Source organism: Chinchilla lanigera, unplaced genomic scaffold (assembly GCF_000276665.1).
Source record: "Chinchilla lanigera isolate Chin_1 unplaced genomic scaffold, ChiLan1.0 scaffold00070, whole genome shotgun sequence".
Classification (NCBI taxonomy): Eukaryota; Metazoa; Chordata; class Mammalia; order Rodentia; family Chinchillidae; genus Chinchilla; species Chinchilla lanigera.
In genome coordinates, this window is record NW_004955471.1 from 5,458,854 (window position 1) to 5,480,125 (window position 21,272).

Genomic DNA, 21,272 nt, shown 5'->3' on the forward strand with positions numbered 1-21,272 from the left:
AGCACGTTTAATTTCTATGTATTTATACCATTTTCACAGTTCTGCATACTATTGGTTTCTAATTTTAGTCCATGGTGGTCAGAGAATATATGAAATTTTAAGTATATGACTTCAAATACTTAAAATTTTGCTGGGTCTTGTTTTTTGGCCTAACACATGGCCTATTCTGGAGAATGCCCCTGGATGAATGAAAAATATGTTTATTCTGTCCGCTAATAAAGTTAGATCTTCACAATTTACTCACCTGCCGAAGGCCTCACCTCTGAACACTGCCGCTCTGAAAATCAAGCCTTCAACAATGAGCCCTGAGGGAACTTCTGACACCCATACCACAATAATGCTCTTTCCTTGTCTTGTCAAATACCTCTAACAGGAATATTTGTTTGCTTCACTGTCCCATAAGACTTAGAGGGCTGGTGGGGGTGGTGGCGGTGGGTTGGGTTGGGTTTTATTTAAAGCCAGGATTTTGCTATGTTGCCCAGGCTGGCCTTGAATGCCTGGGCTCCAGAAATCCTCTTCAGCAGCCACCTAAGTAACTGGGACTGAGAGAGGAGGTTAGAGGGTAACAAAGGTGGCTGATGAGGTAGATGTGACCTGCTAACTACTAGATCCTGGAACACATGCGCAGAACAGTTCCCAAAGCCCTGCATGGAGGTCTCACGAGGTTTTCAATAGGATGGCCGAGATATGACCTCAGCCTCAGGCCGGGGACCCCAGCACCGCCTCTCAGGACCCGTATGTAGAGGTTCTCACAGGTTTCCTCGAGATTTGGACAACATATAAGAATGCAGGGACCATGAGGAACTCGCTGTCATAACTTTCTTCACAGTAGTCTGCTCTGCTTTCTGCAGGGTGTTCTTTTACTGCTCTTTCTCCTTTCACTCAGCCCAAGCTCACTCAGCAGAGCCAGCTTCTCCCCCGACTCTTCACTTTTACGTTCTTGAATAAACCGGCCCCTCCTTTTTGCTCCTGTTGTTCAATTCTTTGGTTAAGATGAGAACCCGGAATGTAACTCTAGGGGAGAGGCAAGGAGGAGCCCAGTAAAGTTTAGCTGGTGGGCCACTTTTAGAAGGAGCTACCCGCTAACAGGACTACAAGTACATACCACTGTGCCCAGCTAGGACGTGGGTTCTTTAATTAAACATCTATGTGGATTTTTAAGATAGTGTAGGTATCTATAACTTTGCAAAATAAATCAAACTGGTTCGATGTAACTCCAGTTATGTATAGAGATGAAAGAAACACTAAAGAGAGGGGCTGGGGATTTAGCTCAGCGGCACAGTGCCTGCCTGGCAAGCGCGACGTCATGAGTTCGATTCCCGGTACCAGAAAAAAACCAAAAAGAAAAAAGAAAAAGAGAAAGCCACAGAGAAAAGATCAAATGAGGAATGGAATTTATTAACACAAAACTGAGTAAAAATACACAGTACTAAAGATCAACACTAGGCAAAACTTGTTCACAGTCAAAATACAGTCCTCAGAAGTGCTCGAAGTAAGCTATTAACACTTTTTAACTGTGTTTGAACCTCACATCAGTACTCTTTCAATAGCATAGCTAACACAACTTGAGTAACCATATACCAGAAATATAGCTAAATGTAAAGGAAAGGTTTTATGCTATTATTTCTTTAGATGATAAACAATCATCCAATGAAATAGTAAAATAGATTCTTGACTTCAGAAGGTTCCAGTTTCAATTATATACATCTAATATATATATAGTTTGTAAAAATGTCTCAATCAATAGAAATATATATATAAAAACTATAAAATAAGATGGCAATAAAAAGAAAATTTTCCATTAGAATCTGATTGGCAAATGGCTCAATTTCACAGTTGCTATTTAACAAGTACTTTTCAATAAGCACTACTTGTAGAGAACTGAATATTGAGAAAAGTATTCATGAGCTGTATATAGGACACACAGATATTGTTTTGCAGTATGGTGGTTGAACCTAGGGGCATTCTACCACCGAGCTAGCTATATCCCCAACTCTTTGTATTTTATTTTGAGATTGGGGCTCAGTAAGTTGCCCAGGCCAGTCTCAAACTTAAAATCTTCCTGCTCAGCTTCCTAGGTAGCTAGGATTATAGGTATGTACCATCACACTCAGCTATGATACAAAGGTTTTTAAATTTTGAAAGATTAAGATAACAAGTAATCAATTACATAAATTATCATAATGCACTTTTAATTATTTGAAATAATCTTTAAAAACCTAATCTTCTTGCTATGTGTTTGGGCTTATGAAATAGTAATACATATGCAAGGCCTTAAAGAATCTCTTTTTAAACTTTCTTAGTAAAACACAATTTTCAACAAATAATGAACCTTCTAATAACTTCCAAACTTGCATCAATTTAATCAGCATCTTTCACTACAGAAAATCTGATTTGCATGAAGGTGGCAAAACTTGCTCTAACGCTTTCCTAGCTATAAGCTCTCAACAGATGCTCATCATTAAGACTGTATCAGGGCTCCACACTCCGGAGCGATATAAATGCGTCCTATTAGGACATGGTCAGTCTGTTTGGCAACTTCAGTTCTTGAGACATATGGCAATTGCTGCCCTTTAAGGCCTGAAGTCAAGTCTTTAGGGAATCTGAAAGCCTGCACTGAAATTACAAGGAGTGTTCATTAGAGACTGCTGGAGGGGAAACATGAAAGACTTCCATTAAAACTATATAAAACAGCTAATTATTTTAAAAGATTTTTAAAGCATCTAATGTACTCAGCTATAATAAAACTTATTTACCAAATGAATTATTTTTAAAAGCATTAGTTTCATGACATGTGTGCAAGCACTTTTCATACCTCCCATCTCTTAGGTCAATATATTTAACATTCACTTTATAAGAATGATCAAGTCAGGATTTTCATATCACAAGGAGAATTAAATTACCTCATACCTACATTTATTCAATGAAGTTGCTTTTAAAGTCAAAATTTTTTATAATATTTAGTTTGGTTAAACTCAGCCAAACATACAGAGATCTTTCTTTTGAAATTTTTTTCAATTAAAAAATGCTTGCCTTTATTTTTTCACTTTGAGTTGGTAATCATAAAAATGACAGGCACAGAATGATATAAATTAGTCAACATGTAAGATTTATCAGATAAAATGTAAAAATATGTTAAGAATGAAATTTTTAAAAGACTATCAGTAAGTTGATAAACAGTTCAAAGAAATCATGTATTTGCTTTGCCAGGATTTTGCAAAAGAAAAGCTATAAATGTTTTGTAATTAATAATTGCTGCCGTTTTATTGTTTAAATGTCTAGATGCTTTTTAACTTGAGTAGAAAAAAGTCATTATTTATTGTTTCACAATGAAACAATGTTACTACTGAATATTTATTCCAGTAACAAATCTTTATAAAAGATCTTTATATAAAATTCATTAGCTTGCCTCAATCATTTCTTGAATCCACATATACGTTGGTTTCTGACAGCCTAATTCCAAAAAGCAATTACAACCTCGATCCATATGTATAAAGACAACAGAAAGCAAGTACATTAAGCCAGTTTAAAAGAATAAAAATCTAAAGAAAACAGATTACCAATGATTTATATGAATGCCTAGTGCTGAAGTTAATTACAAGTAACCCAATAAAATAGTACCTTTATTATTGTACTACAAGTAATAGCTCTAGATGTAAAAACCAGAACTCTTTCTGCTGACTTTTGCATACCCAGTCCCACAGCACACAACATTAGGAATTAAACATGTGGTAAATAAGCCATATAGAAAACAGCAGTTTTTAACTAAAAGCAGAAAACTTTCCTGCTGTTTAACCATTTAAGAGTCTTCCCTCTGAGCAGGGACCACTGTAATCTGATACCATGTACTCACTGAAAAAATGTTAAACTTAATGTGAAATGAGATTTTCATTTTAGTGCTCAAAGTTAACTTCTTTAAATAAAAAGTAACAAACTGAAGGTAGCATCACACGTGGTTAACACTCTTTAGGATCAGAGAGGTTATTCTTTAGGTTTGTGCTACGAAATGATGATCTATCTTCAGAATTTAAAATTTTCAGAACTTCACACTACATCTACCTATCAAACTTTGGGTTCAGATTTGAAAACACATGCTATCTAAAACGCATATATACAGGATAGTTAACATGGTTGTTCTTCTGTCTTCTATTTCTATGCTGAAAGAAACTGTCAATGAGTCTTTGGTTGACCAGTATTGCATGTCTATATCTGTTTTCATGAGAAGCCACTTTGAAGATATCAATATGTAATACAACCACCATTGTTAATTCCCTACCACTTTGTTTGTAACCCTGTATTGTCTGTATTGTGCTTGTGATATGTTGTAAAATGTTGTATGTCTGTTAATGTTTCCCTCCTTTTATCTTTAAAATAAAAAAAATAAAATAAAACGCATATATTATACAATAATTTATTTTAATTACCAAGAGCCATAACCTATAGCTAATCATTTGCTTACTGACTTTCCTGGTGAAAAGAAACTGGATCTGTCAACTCACAGTAATTCTATAAGTTTTTCAAATATTTATCAATGCCTTAGTGAGATATTAGTGATAGAAACTATTTTACAAAAGTTCTAAGATATTTTGTGAATAAGTGTAATTCTGTAAGCCTTTCCTGGACGTACAGAGTAAGTGAAATAATGATACAAGTTGAATATTCCTAATCCAAAAATTTATCATCTGAAATGCTTTCAATTTTTTCAAAGCCAACAAAATACTCAAAGTTATAATTTACAAACATAAATTTTACATATTTACAAGTACAAAGCTTTGTTCTGGCATGGGGACACAATATAAATGGTGACATCAAGTAACTAATACACACATCAGCCCGTGTACTTGGGCTCTTGTTGTGGAAATGCTTTGAGTGATACTTCCCTTTGCCCTCCCTCCATTCTGATCCACTCAGGCTGAGTATCATCGCGCTGAACAACTTTCAATGATAATGATATATTTTGCCAGAAAACAAAAGTTGACTAAGGTTAATTGTTATAAAAATGCTCAATTATGGATACAAAGGAGGTGAGCTAAAAGAAATGCAGTATAAATGAAAAGGACTACGTTTTTCAAAGACCTCTAGAAATTGCCAGGGTAATAATCCCCATGATAACATCAATGTTACTTGCATGCAGGTATACTTTGCATATACTATACTTCCTAGAAGTATACTATACTTCCTAGAAGAGCTGTCCTTAACAGCTAGAATAGAAAACTATGGAAGCACCTCTGGGAGCCTATAAGAAAATATGAAAATTATCCACTAACCCTTATCCACATGGAAAAGAAAGTTTAAAACTCCTAATCCAGCTAGGTGTGTTGGCACATACCTGAAATCCCAGCACTGTGGAAGACTGAAGCAGGAAGATCATAAATTCAAAATCAGGCTGGGCAAACTAGTAAAACTGCCACTGAACAAAAACAAAATCCCTACAATGGGATCTCTTCTAGTTCTAATATTTAGGGTTAAAAAATGAAAATGGATTAGGACATGCTAGTATTAAAAAATGGAAAAATACTAGAAAGACTAAAAAATAGTGGTAAATGGAGTTTCTGATAAAAATTTGAAAAATGTAATTTCATGAAAAAAATAGGCACTGATGATATTGAATGAAGAGAAGATTTTTGTAATCCCAGCTACTCAGGAGGCTGAGACAGGAGGATCAAAAGTTTGAGGCCAGTCTGGGTAACTCAGCAAGACTCTATCACAAATTTAAAAAAAAAAAAAAAAAAAATTAAAACAGCCCAGAGATGTAGCTCAGTGGTACAACATCCCTAGGTTTGATACCCAGTATGGAAACAAGAGAGAGAGAGAGAAGTGGTGGGGGGGAGGAAACAAGCAGGGGGTAAGAGGGAGTGGAGAGGGAAGGAAGGAGGAGGGAAAAAGGGGGAGGGAAAAAGGGGGAGGGAGGGAGGGAGGATCACGGGGGAGGAGAGAGAGAAACACCAGGCATAGGGGCACAGTCTATAACCCCAGTACTCTGGAAGGCAGGAGGACGGCAAAGTCAAACTCAGTCTGGGCAACTGAATGACACCGTGTCTCAAAGTAAAAACTGGAAGGGGGAGGCTGTTTATACCCTCTTAAAAACATTATGATTCCATACCTAATAACTAATTTATGATCCACTCTGCTCTATGACCAGTTCTACACACCTTTTACATACTACCAAATAAGATCTTAATACACCCGTTTCACTCAGGAAGTAACAAAGTTCCAGCAAGCAAAATGAATTAATTAATTAAAGGACACACAATAAGTAGTAAAAAAGAAAACATTTATTAAAAATTTAAACTCTCCTCACAGCACTTTCCTGACTTTTCTACCTCGGCTTTTAAAAACAACATTCCCAAGTCATTTTTCCTCCCTCTTTTGTTACCATGACAGAGGCAACAGTTACCTCCACAGGGTCCTCTTCAAGTAGCTGGGGAATTTACTACATGCAAGACACATAACCAGCTTCAAGGTCCTGATTATTACGTCCGTCAGGCTTAAATCAAACTTTGTTAAAAGTGTATGCATACTTATGAATTTCTGTATTATAAAACAATGGCTTGACTAAAAATAGACCAAATTTTAAAGGTACAATAAATGGAATACATATAATTAGTAGTAAAATAATGGTTCCTTCCTAAATTATGTTCTAAGTGTACATATCAAGAAGCCAACTAAGTTATCAAACAGTACAAATACTCTAAAGAGACAGTACAGACAGTGTGATCTAAACCTGGGTCCATTATATTATCTATTATTTAAGAAAAGTATGTGTATGAGTATACAGGTGAACCTTCCAAGTTATCAGAGAGTTTGGCATTAAAACAAAGGCATTCTCACAGTCTAAACGTGTAGCTTATCTTTCTGAAATACTTTAGCTTCAGTAGATTTATATGAAGTAATAAAAAAAGGCTAAAAAACATTGATAGCTAAAAAAAGAGACTGACATATCTTCTTAATTATACTAAAACCAAAGAAAACTTATGATCAAGATATTCCTATCTGTGCATCCTTCCCTTTTCCTAACTCTGTTCTTAATCCCAAATTTAAAAGACTAGCTGTAAAACAGAAGGGTGCCAAATTAAAACACACTTTATTTTCTGATGTCTCCATACTCGTAGGCTGACTTCCTGTCAGGAAGAGTTCCATTTCTCGGAATACCCCAATCAGCAGGGAACGTGCAGAATTAAGTGCCAGTTGATACTACTTTGTTTTGCATCTACCACCCTTGAGAATAACGTTCAAAGACGTAGCTTTATAGTCAGCATGGTATCATCCTTCTGGCTAGACTGCCAAGCCACAGGGTGTAATGCCAGTTCCACAAAATTTACCTTAAAAAGTTGTGTTTTCTAAATCCTAGTGTGCGGTGAATCAACAGGAGGCCTGAATTTCAGATAAAAATCCTACATCTAGAGTGAAACTGTGCTTTCCTTTGCCTATAACATGAACTTTAAATTAATATTATAGAAAAATTTATAGCCAAGTTCAAGTAGAGTGCAATTGATGATCACTCATCTGCCAACCTAAATATTTTACTTAAAGAGTACATACTTCACTAATTTTGACTTTAGTATGTTTTTCTTGCTGCTTAAAGGCAAATGTACCTTATTATAAAAATGTTACGAAGTTTTGAACCACTTAAATATATTTTTTGCCACAGTAAGCAAAGCCATTAAGCTGACTTCAAATACTTTTAAATAGTAGTGTTTCTACCATTTTTCATGACCAATTTGTGGAGCTTGAGCTGTCAACTGCCCTTTCCAAATCCCACAGGCTTCTCACCTACTACAATTTAGTATCTTCTTTTAAGGTCAACCGCTTTTATGCACACAAAATTAACTCTGAGCATTTGTCAACATGGAATGCCCATTCTCTAAGCACATGTGCATTAGGAAAACAAAGCTTCCAATGCAGCTCTGATGGAAAACTAGGTGATCACCCTGGAAGCCTATTTCTTTAATCTCAGTGTTAGACATCACCCTATTGATTCTCATCCCGTCTGCAATGCAAAGGTCATAGTATGGATAATAACCAAGCTCAGGGACAATCAATTTATACCCACTAATGTTCTGTAAGTGCAGTCTAAGAAAGAGTTATAAACACATCAAAAAGAGGGTAATATCATAACAAATGTTGAAATATAAAATTATATTAATTCTAGTTGGACGATGCAACATATAAATTAAGCTTTAAAAAAAATTGTGCCCGAAAGTCCTATTTGCCTTGTAAAAACTGGTTGGTTAGAAAGAAAATATAATAATTTATTTACAGTATATCAAAGTATATGTTTCCTTGTTTAGTGCATTTTGCAAATGTGTTGCTGTGTGAGCTGCTTTGAGGGTTTTGTAGGGAAACAGTGAGATCATTCTAGTCAAATATAGGTTTGCTTTTTTTCTAAAAACTTGACAGAACAACCAAGTATTTGTATACTTGGGTAAACCACCATTCTTCACAGCCAGAGGTTCAACATCTGTCACATCATCTTTGTTAGCAGGAGTTGTGATGACTAAAACAAATGCTGGGCTTACAGCCAATAGTATGGCTTGGATGTGATAGTTCTCCAGGAAGACAAAAATCTAACGGCACAAAATTGATTTCTTCCAAAAAGGTCATTAGTCCTGACTCTTAACTAAGAACCAAAGTGGATTTAAAATGTATCATATCCTTCCTTCAAAACACATAAGGAACACAGGCTAAGAGTCAAAATAGCCATCTGAAGCCTATATATAAGGGTTAATGATTTGTCTCTCAGATTAAAGTAGAATTAAATAGAAGATAATTACTAAATAGAATGGAGTCTGCTTTTTAACCAAGTATGTTTTGATGTCTCCAAAACTCAAGAATATTACAGAAGGGAACTTCATCTAAATAAAGTAAATACACTGATTTATTCAATAAATGTCTATTAAATGTTTCCTGTGCTGTTGAGACTAATGAGCACTGTTGAGAAAATGGACAAGAAGCCAGGCCCGGTGGTGCACACCTGTAATCCCAGACTCAGGAGGCAGAAGCAGGAGGATTGCATCAGTTCGAGGCCAGCATGGGCTACATACTGAGCTCAAGGACAGCCTGAACTATGTAGTAAGACCCTCTCCCTCCCCCAAAAAAGAAAAAGACAAGAAGAAATTGTTTCCTGCCAACCGGGAGTTTGTGGCTTCAGTACGACAAATGTTAAAAGCTGCTGGGTTACAAATTTAACTCATCGTAGCACCTCCCTCTGGGGACCCAATGTTAGGGGCACTAACACTAACAGCTGAAGATGAGGAAGAGTTCGAGGGGACTGGGGCTACTTTTATCCTACTTTACAATGACAGTAAACATAAATGATGAGTATTTGCTTGATATAATTATATTCAGAGAGATTTTGATAACATGCTGTGATGCCAAAAAATATGAACATGTCAAAAGATGACTTCTTCAGATCCTCTAAGAAATCCTTCATTCAATGACGTTACAAACATACGTGGATGAATTTGAATGACCAGGGTTCTACTCGCCATCAGGATCACCAAGACAGACTTGCTTTGTTTACTTTTTCAGGAATCATCTAATCATAAAACTACCACAATTTCACTGAAAACACCTAGACTTCAGCATTACTTTATTTACTGACTTTTAATTATTTGACCTTTTATAATGACCTCAAATTTTTATCATATCCACATCTTGACTGGAAGCTGGCTTAAATCCTGCCTGTTTGGACAGATAAATGGATGATGTGCAAAGAGTACCCGCTACTGTACTATAAAAGAAGCTGGCTACCTGACTATAGTCTACTGCTAACAAATATTTGCTGAAAATGTTTTGCATCAGGTACTAGATCAGATGAGGATCACAAATGCATTAATTTACCATTAAATATATTAATGTATATTTGGATCTCTTGGGTCTAAATATACAACACAATTTGACTTCTATTATTGATCTAAATAATGAATGTAGTTTCCCATTAATAGAAAATACATTTTGAGGCTAAGCATGGTGATGCACTCCTGTAATCCTAGCACTAAGGAGGCTGAGGCAGGAGGACCTGGGAGAGTTAAACATGATCGCAGAAAATAAATTACAATATGGTAAAAAATGATTCAATTAGTATAGGAAATAATCATATAATCAACTGACATCAAAACACTGAAATTATCTTTAAACAAAGTTAATTCTACAGGAATAGGATAGAAAATGTACTCCTGATTAAGTTTGAATTGTTGTAAAAAGAATATCCACTTTTTGTGTTGCTTTGCAGGGTTGTGACTTAAATTCTGGGTTTCAAGCTGGCAACAGTGTCCTACCACTGACCTACATCCCCAACCCAAGAATAGTAACTTGTATTGCAATCTGTTGTGAAGTCGTCTTCCCCCAAAAACAATGAATAAATTCAGAGTTATTCCAAAGTGCAAAGTAGAAAGAATAGGATAATTTCTTCTGAATGAAATAAAAATAATCAGTTCTTTATGGAGAACATAGCGATATTTCACGTTTTCCTTACTTAATATGACTGAAGCAGAGAAACACAGAAGCAGAATGCTAAAAAGAAATACTTCCTGCACATTCTCTTTCTCTCCGTCTCTCTCTGTCTTTCTCTCTCCCTGTCTTTCTGCCTTCCTCTCTCTCTTCTGATACATTAGCTTTTCTCAAGTTATGTTTCACAAAAAATTCAAAAGCAGTATTATAATAAAAATCATACTGATTAAATATCACACTATCCTCTTTATAGATTCAACAGTATGTGTTACTATATACTGGTAGATATAAGATATGCACATATAGCATGCATAGAGCATAGACATGTATATACACAATACACAAATAGTCTTGAGAACCCCTACAGTAAAGATACCCAATTGAAAAATGTTTAAATATTTTCCAAATTTATTTAAAACTATGCTTTTTACATACAACATTCATTATTATCACCCATGACACACTCTGTAATTAACCATATTAGAAAAGTTGGATCATGAGAACTGATCAAATAAGCACATAGCAAACAGAATTGAAACCACAGAACATTATATACAAACACTAGACAGAGTAGAAAAAATGCTTTAGGAACTTAATTTTAAGTATCATTCTGATTTGGATGAAATTGTAGAATCATAAATATACCAAGAAAAAGAATTTGACAGAAAACTAAAGTGACTACGACTGAACAACACCAAAATTCGTATCAGGCTTGCTAACAGGTATGCGCACAACAGGTATGCGCATGCGAGTGTCCTGCACTCATGCATCCTCCATCTTTAACTTCCTCGCTAACCCTGTATTTTGCGTTAAAGTACTTACACAATTCTATTCTGTATTACCATCCTTTGTCCCTCTCACTAATTACTTGTCTCACAGCATTTTAGAGAATAATCATTTCATCAAAGGAAGGGGCCTATATTAAAAGCATATAATATGTTTGGTAAATGAACGAATAAATAATACCACTGCATGCATAAAGAGGAGACCTTAAGGCAGTCAAGAGTTTTGCAGTAGATATTGCACAGAACTGAGCCTGGCTAACAGTAAATATAGAAAATTCTTTAAAAGCATAGTTAAAAGCCTCACTATAACCTTGTACAAAAGCTTCATACTGTAATATTTCCTTATAGGTACAAAACGTTTACGGTCAAATTTTCTATTTTGTGGTGGGTTAAAAAAAATGAGCCTTTGTTTTATTGATTTAATTACTTCTTTTTAAAAACCACATCATTTTTAAAATACTGAATAGTTTTAGTGCAAATAAATACAGAATTTGTTTCTATAATAGGGTCAAAAATAATGTACGTAATATAAATACAACATAGTATGAATACCTGAAACCAAGTTAAAACAAATAAATCTCCATTTATTTCTAAAGTAAGTACAACTAATCCACAGTAACATAAATTAGCACAACCTGAGGTGACAGACATGGGAACTGATTACAAAGAGGCACAGGGGACTACCCGGATTAAGAAGGTTGTTACATGGTTGTGTATGTGTCAGCATTCGCTGATCTATACATTTGAAGATGCAAGCATATTTATTACATTTAAATTGTGCCTTAAGAAAGCAGTATTTTAGGGGCTGGGGATTTAGCTTAGCGGCAAAGCGCCTGCCTGGCAAGCGCAAGGTGGTGAGTTTGGTTCCTGGTACCGGAGAAAAACCAAGAAAAACAAAACAAAAAAAAAGAAAGCAGTATTTTAAAAGAGGTGAGCATGGGGCCAGGGATATGGCTCAGCAGTACAAGCATCTGCCTGGCAAGCTCAAGGTCCCGAGTTCGATTCTCAGTACCCAAAGGAAAAAAAAAAAAGAGGTGAGCATGACTAAGTTAAAGGAAAATGAAAAAGATGTTTTTTTATGAATGAACTTCAGTATTTAGAAATGATAGAATAGCTGGCCTAGTGAAAATGAATACAATATAAAAATTATTGAAATGTATGTTGATACTTCATAATGAAAAATTCCAAAAGACTAACGTGAAAAATATGGCAATTTATGATCCATGTCATCATTCATTTGTTCATCATACAATCATATAAACAAACATGTTTCAAAAAATTTATGCTGAATATTTGACATAGAACAAAATATTAAAAGTCCTTGTCTTCAAGAAACTTACAATCCAAATGTAAGAGAAAGAAAGCCCACAGGCAATCTAAATAAAGATGAAATCTCTGTACCATAGGTGAGTGAGAGTCCTGAATGAAGACTTCATTTAGGTTTAGGATAGTGGGGAAGGGGGAAGTCAAGAGAAGCTGTCTAGAAGAGATTGTAATTTTGCTAGGAGCAGAATGATTTATTTTTCCCATAAATATTCATTGAGCAACTTTCATATGTCAAGAACTGTGCTAGATATTAGATATTATTTTATCAGCAGAAACAAGTGTTTTTTTTTCTTTTTTACTATTAGTATATGTTTGCAATATATAGTACTTTCATTTTGAGGGAATTATACACATAAATATCATATCTTCATTTTTTATTCCCTTCCCCACCTTCCCCTCTGCCCCCCGGTATTAAGTATATTTTAACAGGAAAAGCAGAAATACTTACTGCCTTACAGAGTCTAGAATACAGCATAGGAGAACAATAAAGTAAACAAATCACTACTGATCTATTATAATTCATGGTAAATGCTTCAATGGATGCTAAGATAAAAGACAGCAGAGAGAGAGAGAGAGAAAGAGGGAGAGAGAGAGACATGAACTATAGATATGATGGTCTGAAAAACGAAAAATTAAGATAAAGCTCCAAATACTAAGACGCCAAGAACTAAGAATTACCAAAAGAGCACCTCACATGAACCATGACAGTAATCTGACGGCACACCATGGTAGTTAAATACTTCAGCATGGTAAGAAATCAGATTCAAGCAGTAAGAGAGAACTCGTAACAGTCATTTTTTGTTTTTCTTAATAATCTACTCATAATTAAATACCTGTAACAGCTATGAAAAGGAAAAGTTCATGAACCAAAAAGGCAAAAGAAAAAGCAATGGTGTTATACACTGAGAAGGGACAAACTCAAGATAGAGAAGTAGAAATTTAGCACTAAAGAAAAGAAATTATAGAAAAGTGAAGGAAAAGAGATGCCTTTTATTATTAAAATTCACACAAAAAAAATCAAACACAAAAACTGACATAAAAGAATCCTAAGAATGGAACTGATACTTATTATGAATATTATAATTTTTAGATTAATAGTTTAGAGGTATAAACACCTAGGTCAAAAATGACCAAACCTTATTACTATTCTGTGAAGAAAATATTTTCCTAAATAATAATGAACTAACTGTTTAAATTTTTAAAAATCCTTAAAGAAAAATCAGATTAAGGCAATACCTTAAATTACCTTTTACAAATTAATTACTCAGGATGCTGGGCCAGACAACATGGTGCTTCCAGTTTTTCTATATACTTTATGCATTTCTGATAAATGGGAAAAGAATAGATGACCTGGCAGAAGGCTCAGACAATAATGTGTGATTTACAAGACACGAATGCAGCTACCACAAGATTTATCTGACAGCCCTCTCCGATAGTGGACTGTTGAGTATCCGATGGAATGATTTCTAGTCTAGAAAGTCTACTACTGAGTAGCCATACACATTATTTATTTATTAGATGTTTTGGGTTGAAACCATTTTTAAATGATGCACTTCACAATGCAGAGTCATAAATTTAGCTTTAAACCCAAGAAGGGAGGTAGTGTTATTGGAATGTATGTCAGACTGAATTAGGATGAGCAACGTAAAGCTTTTATAAAGTGGCCTTGAATGCAATGTCAATTCTTTCAAAAATGATATTAATGTCAAATGAGCAAGATACAAACACTGTACAGAACATGAGTAATATTACCTCAAATATTTATTTTTTACTTTAAATCCATATAGATTTCTACCAGGTTTACATACATGCACAACTAATGTGGGGCACAAATGAATTACATGCTTGTGACACACTGAACCTGAAATACACTTAGGAATTTGTTCAACTATTTTGTGTGCATCGGAGAACATAGTCTCCTGAAGAACACAGTCTTACTTTAAAAAATAAAGGGATTTAAATCAGTCTGTAGGTTACTTATTTCTTGAATCATTTTACATGAACAATTCAACCATTCTAATAATAACCCATAAATATGTATTAATTTATGCTGCAGATGTGGTTCGAAGGTAGAACTCTTGTCTAACATGTTTGAGGCTCTGGATTCAGTCTATAGCACAGAAAAAAATTACACGACACTAGTAATTCTTAATATATGGATATGTGTGTGTGTGTGTGTGTGTGTGTGTGTGTGTGTGTGCGTGCTTAATGTTGACTATTGCTAGAGAGCTTCCAACTCTAAATAGTAACATTTTCACTAAATGCTGTTATAATTTAAATGAAACAAAATATAAAATGATGCCCAGTCAACTACTGACTGAGTGAAAACTGGAAAATATAATACTAGCTGAAGCTTTAAAGAGATAAAAAAAATCTGTGTGGTCTTACTGAAAGCAAACCGCATGTGATCATCTCATTTCTTAAAGTTAGGCTCTAATTCTCTTTCATAATAAAATGTGGTTGAAAGCCTTATTTTGAAAATTACAAAAAAATAAGTTTTGAATGAATTCAAGAAAAATAATCAGGACATTGATGATTGTCATGAAATTAACAGCAACTAATTTGTAAAGTTCTAAATCAAATTTGCAGATGCTAAGTTCATAAGCATATCCCATTATTTATGTGATTAAAAAGGAGTTTTTGACCTGATCTTTCGATCTTTGGCACTCAATCCTCTCCATCTCCTCTTAAAAAATTAATTAAAATTTTAGCAAGATGGTAGCTTTTTACTTCCCACCCTATCTCAGCCTAAAAAAATTATCAATCAAACTCTAGACATCCCCACCCAGTATCTGCAAAATGTCCTCTTGAAATTCAATTTCATATCTCTTAAGCTTTCATGTAGAAAAAGACAGTTCACTTCTTAACAAAATAAATCACTTTTGTGATTACCAAGTTGACCTCTTTGAATTAGGAAAATTCAAAGTGAAAAATGTAATTATCACCCTGGAACAATCTGTATACATCTGGAGCTAATTCTGGCTTCATTTTTCACATCATTTTTCACACTGTGCTACATCTTGTATAGATGCCATAGAACTTTTGAAGAACTCATAAAAAATGCTAAGGACTTCAAATACCCACTAATGTATGTTACTCAAACAAAAACCTTGAGAATTTCTGACTTTTGAAAGTTATTCTAGCAAGGGATCTTTATATCTTACTTGATTGGATAAGTATTAAGCAGCACTGTGACACACATGACAAATAGGTGTGCAACAACATGTCATTCTCTATCTTTGTAGCTTCTAACATTCAAAGATGTAATATGCTATACCTGAAATAGCTTACATACACCAGTAAACACATTCAATCTAAGCTAGAAAGTAGACTTCACAATTAAAACCTGCCTATGAAAGAGTTGTCTCACTACAAACAACAAACCTATATTCTTATGAAGAAACCCTAGGTGAACGTTTCTTAAAAGGGTAATTTCATGTAGGTATAAGAATAGTATGTAGTTATTTCTAGTCAAGAAACAGAATATCAATTATTTCAAATCACATGGCTTTATGAGAAATTTTATCTAATCAGCTTTTAAAGAAATGGAGTTTTCTAAAGGAGATTATTACACTATAAAAGCATAATTCTCACTAAGAATACTAAACCCACTAAGAAACATAACTATTCCTTACAAGTTCATTATTAAAAAGTTCATTAGATACAATCTCTAGAAGGAATTCTTCTTATTGTGCTTTATTGTTAATGCAGAGTATTGATTTTTCACACCTTCTATGATTCTTTAATTTGTATTCATGAAATGTCCATCAGCACAGTCTAAGTAAATTTGGTAACATAGGCATTCAAACACATCAATCGATGCAAAGAAACATTAATTTTGCATTATCCTCATTCGTTAGGCAAGTAAACCATGGAGTTGTAAATGAAGGTCAAAGGTGTTGAAATGGGTCAAAACCCTTGACCTCTAGACCAATACCCTTCCTATTAAAAAGGGCTATTTTAAAGTTTTAAGTAGGGGAATTTACTGCCAGCAAGGTATCACTTTTAAAAGACTACAAAGAAAACTCTCAATAAAAACATTCATCTGTTTAATTGCAAAATAAAAACAAACGATCATAAGATACATGATTTTTATATATATTTTAAAAGTCACAGAAGCCTACCACTTTAAATACAATGTTCTGAACATGGCAACTAATTTTGCTCTTAGGAATTTATTTTCTACAGCTTATTATGATGGCTGCCACATTTTTGTTGATGTTTTCCCCAAGTCTGCTGTGTATGTCAAAAATAATTAGCAATGACAAGGATTCAAAATTATTTATCACTCATTTTATAACCTCTGCACAAAAGGGAAGTAAACCCATGATTCCCAGCGGAATCAGAGTGGCACTCCACAAAGTATAGAAATGAATTTGTGTCTGTAACCTTAATGTACACAGAAAAGAAACTTAGTCATCTCAAAATCTTTTGATCCAGACATTTTTAATGTGGCTGTAAAAGCCTTTGTTTTGCAATTATGTACCTGTCCTTTCTCTCAGTACTTGCTTTACAATCATGTGCTAATATCAAGGACAAGAAATAATCCTTTTAGGAAAAAAATAAAATTATGTTAAAACAGCAAACTCAAAATTTATTGCAAAAAAAGAATGTCTTTGTCAAGAAAATACATGTGAGAGTTTATTTTAACTCAACTCTTGTACTCACCTGAGAACACAGTAACATAACCAACTCCACAACTGAACTACTAGACTTCATGCAAACCAGACCTAAAAAGAACAAAATGACAGAGTAAAAAAAAAAAAAAGGCAAATTATTTACGTAATTTTCTCCCAACTGGTTTTAAAATACAACATTATTATCTTTCTGAGAGCCATACCTGTAACACATTTGACTCTATTATTCAACAAGGTACTCCACAGTTACTTTAAACCTAACATCAAAACTACCATTTTTGTACACTTGATTTCAACTTTCAAAATGTTAAAACACTTATCAAAATATAATGACATTTCACAATACTCATATAAATGTGCACAGCATATGCCATGTTGATCAATATCATCTACATTTTGTTTTGGAGAGAGTTGATCGTTATACATGCAGAGAAGGGAAATGGCTCCCTGACCTTTGCTTTCTCCACCACACTCTCTCCCTTCAACCCTCTAGCTATCAATCAAGTTTCCATTTTGTTTCATGGCAGCAGACATCCCAAACACTCTTATTAGTACCTTGACCTCCGACCTCACACTAAACCTTAACAGAAATGCAAGCCATTGTGTGCTATATATTCCTGACTTCTTATAAATTAATTCATTTATATTTTCTCTTTTATGTTTTGTTTCCCTCAAAGTATTCTTAGGAACTTTCTTACAGCTCATATCTATCTAAAGAATTCTTTAGTTTTAATTATTAATAAAATCTAAAGCAGTTCATTAAAAGAACATTATATAACTAGTATCTTAAGAAAGCAATGTCAATAATTAATAGGACTAAAATTACGAAGTCCCATTACAAAACCCAGAAAATTATAATTGTGAATTCTATATTCTGGGGGGCAGGCACAAGTTTAGGTTCTAAGGTGTATGTAGTATCTAAAATAATTCCTAGTGGCTCTCCTCTATTTTTCCCCATCAAAGTGCTTTTATTTACCCTACCATTTCCTCTTGCACTTTCATGCTACTTATTTCTTCCCTTTCTGAATAATGCCTTAAACTCAGTGAGGGTATATGTTGGCATTTTGAAGCTTTACAAATTGCATTCAAATCAAACAAGCTGTTCACCCCATCATGTTTTAAGTCAGAGCTATTTCTCTCAAGTGTTAGAAATGGTGGTAACACTGTTAGCACTACCCTAAAAATTAGCTGAAGAATGTTTGTACACTGCATTAGACAAGCAGGTTATTAACCAGGCCACAATGTAGGTTCTAAGATGAACATAGCTCATCAGACTGATTCTGCCACTGTGAGGGAAGGGTAGGGCACAGCTGATTCCTCATCCCTGCTGTGGCCCTCTGCTGGTCTGAAAACTTGCCACTTTCTTTAAAACAAACCAGAGACAAAAAGTTGAGAGTTACTGCAACTTCAAAATCTACTTGCAAAGAGTAAATTCAGAACTTTCTATAATTAGATCAATAATCCTTATTGGGCTACACAAGAGGAATCAAAATTTCTACCACTAGGTCCTGATCTGGGCCATTCATGTCTGTTCGTATAATTAACAACTAGGATAAAGAAGACTTTGGGCTGTCCAAAATTAGAGAAATTTATAGATGCTCATTTGTCCCTTCTGCCACACATGGAATACTGCAAAACCCATATACTTAAGGGGAAAATACAGATGTATACACAGGTATTTATTTACATATGTATGTCCACTGACCAGTGACTTAAATACCAATGTCACAATACCAAGGTCAGGAAAACATCAAAAGAGTATACATGGGAGTGTTTACTCAGGATGTTTGATCTTGAGTAGAACACAAGCTTCTTATCCTAAATCATCAACTATGAACACAGATAAGGAGACCTAGCTATCTTCTAGCCCAAGCACTTTTGAAATAATAATTCTGCATCATCACTGATGAAAGTCCTGCATCTTCTTAAAAAGTTCTAGTTCAGAAGCGAAAATTGGTGCTTTGAAGTCAATCTATGTTCTTAAATAAAACTAACTGCTTGAAAAACTGTCCTCTGTTGAACTACTATGTGCTCCCTGGGGAAATTCAGAGTAAATCTTCTCTCACAAGAAGCCTTATCAAAAGCTTACTTAAAGAAACACCATGTATTTATTACTCATTTAAATTTTAATCTTGAAACACAAGTAAATGTAAGTAATAATCGCCTACTTGTTCCTTCAATAAGCAGTTCTTGTCCATGGCTACCCAAAAGCGTCCGAGAAAGAAAAGGTGCAAAATCCACAAAAATCTCTCGCAGAAGCGGAGCTGCCTTTTCCAAAGCATGTTCCAGTCTCTCTGTAATACTAATGGAAAGATGTTATGTTACCCAAGTTATTCAACAGAATTTATCCATTTTCTAGTTTTTAAAATAACATATATTTCCATACAAATGTAAAACTAGATAAAAATTAAAATATGACCTGAAGAGGCATCACTGTTATGCCTGTAGGATGTTCTAGCTGAAATGCCCTTTTTCCTCCTCATCTATCCTGATTCCTAGGCAACCTGGATAACAAATTTTCCAAGGATCAGTTCTTAGTGGAAGTCTTAACTCACCAGCTAAAAGCATTTGCTTTTTAGTCTCATTATGACTCAACAAGCTCAAGACTTCATCAAATTTGTCTGTTCACCACAATCAGTACCTTGGATTCAAGAACATGTCTTCATTTCTAAGTTATCAGCTACAGTCTATGACATAGTCTGATGAAATGACATAAAATGATGACATAGACTCAATAAATGTGCATACACCAAAGGGAACATTTTATGTGCTTTTTTACTCAATTCTATAACATATGGACACATTTATAATGATCTCAATTTATACATAATCTCTATGAATCTGTACATATATACATATATACAAAAACATACACATTTAAGGAGTTTAATTAGGAGATAGCCACAGACTTATAAGTAAAACAAATCATATAAATTACCCTCTACTTATCGGTTCACAGTAGGAATATTCCAGTTTATACTATGCCCCTGGAACTGAGCTATCAATGAAAATTTATATCAGTTTCTGCTCTCAGTGATCATCCTTCACAGGTACTACCCTTAATACTATTTCTCTATATTGTATCTCATAAATCTTATGCCTTAATGATATCACAAATACAAGGCGATGCTCCCAGGGCCTATTGTGGAGTACCATTTTTGCAATATGATAAGGAAAATCCAGAGCTTTGTATCCACTAAAGCTGTAGTAGTGGAAAACACGTTCACAGCATTCCAAATTGAATTTTGAAACTCATACTTTCAATTAAACGAAATTAAGTGACACTATTCTATCTATAACTCAGTATTATAGTGGCTTTGATGGACTGACTGTCTTTATAATTTCAGCATCTTAATAGGAAAAAAAAATGAATTACAAACATTTGATTTACAATTATTAGAAACCTAAGCCATACATTTATATAAATGAAATCTGTTATGCATGCACATTTATTATTACTAACAGCCATTTCTTATAAACATTTTACATCTCATATCTTTTGAAATATCATGCACATTGAAAATAATCCCAAGCCTCTGAATGTCATGTCTGTGAAAAAGTAGGAGAAAGGGAATGAAAGAGGAAAGGAAGAATAAAAAGAAAAGAAAGGAATGAGGGAGGAAAAACACAGCTACAAAATGTCAATAAAGGCACGAATTACAACACCCAAGTTAGTGGCCGACATACCTCATATTTGAGAATGGGTCTTGCAGAACTGAACCAACTGCAGGAACTGAGGGCAAGTGTGCATTAGACGGTCTACTGCCTGGAAAAGAAATGTAATCCTTAAGGAAATCTGTTTTTAATACAAGGACTTGAACAAACACAATGTCTTTATACTTGTCAACAAAAAATATACGATGCATTTTCTAAACATCCATTGCTATTTGGATGACATTAAAGTCTAACAATGAATGTTTTTCTTGAATCTTTTCATATATGAATCTCAATTGAGAGTTCAACTGTAAGGCTAAGCAATTCTTCTATCCAAGAGCTGAAGAGTTAACACAAAAGTAAATTCTAATTCACTAAATTAGGTGCAAAATCCTCTTCTTTCTATTCAACACTAAGT

At 34.3% G+C, this 21,272-nt stretch overlaps 1 protein-coding gene across 1 annotated transcript in view; it reads right to left on the minus strand.

Moving 5' to 3' along the window:
* Window positions 1-21,272, minus strand: part of Lrba (LPS-responsive vesicle trafficking, beach and anchor containing) — a gene marked incomplete at its 5' end in the record, with an annotated part of 597,162 nt that overhangs the window by 406,319 nt on the left and 169,571 nt on the right. The window contains 3 exon segments of the mRNA XM_013522882.1: window positions 17,232-17,293; window positions 19,369-19,502; window positions 20,888-20,966. Coding sequence (XP_013378336.1) covers window positions 17,232-17,293; window positions 19,369-19,502; window positions 20,888-20,966 — 275 coding nt within the window.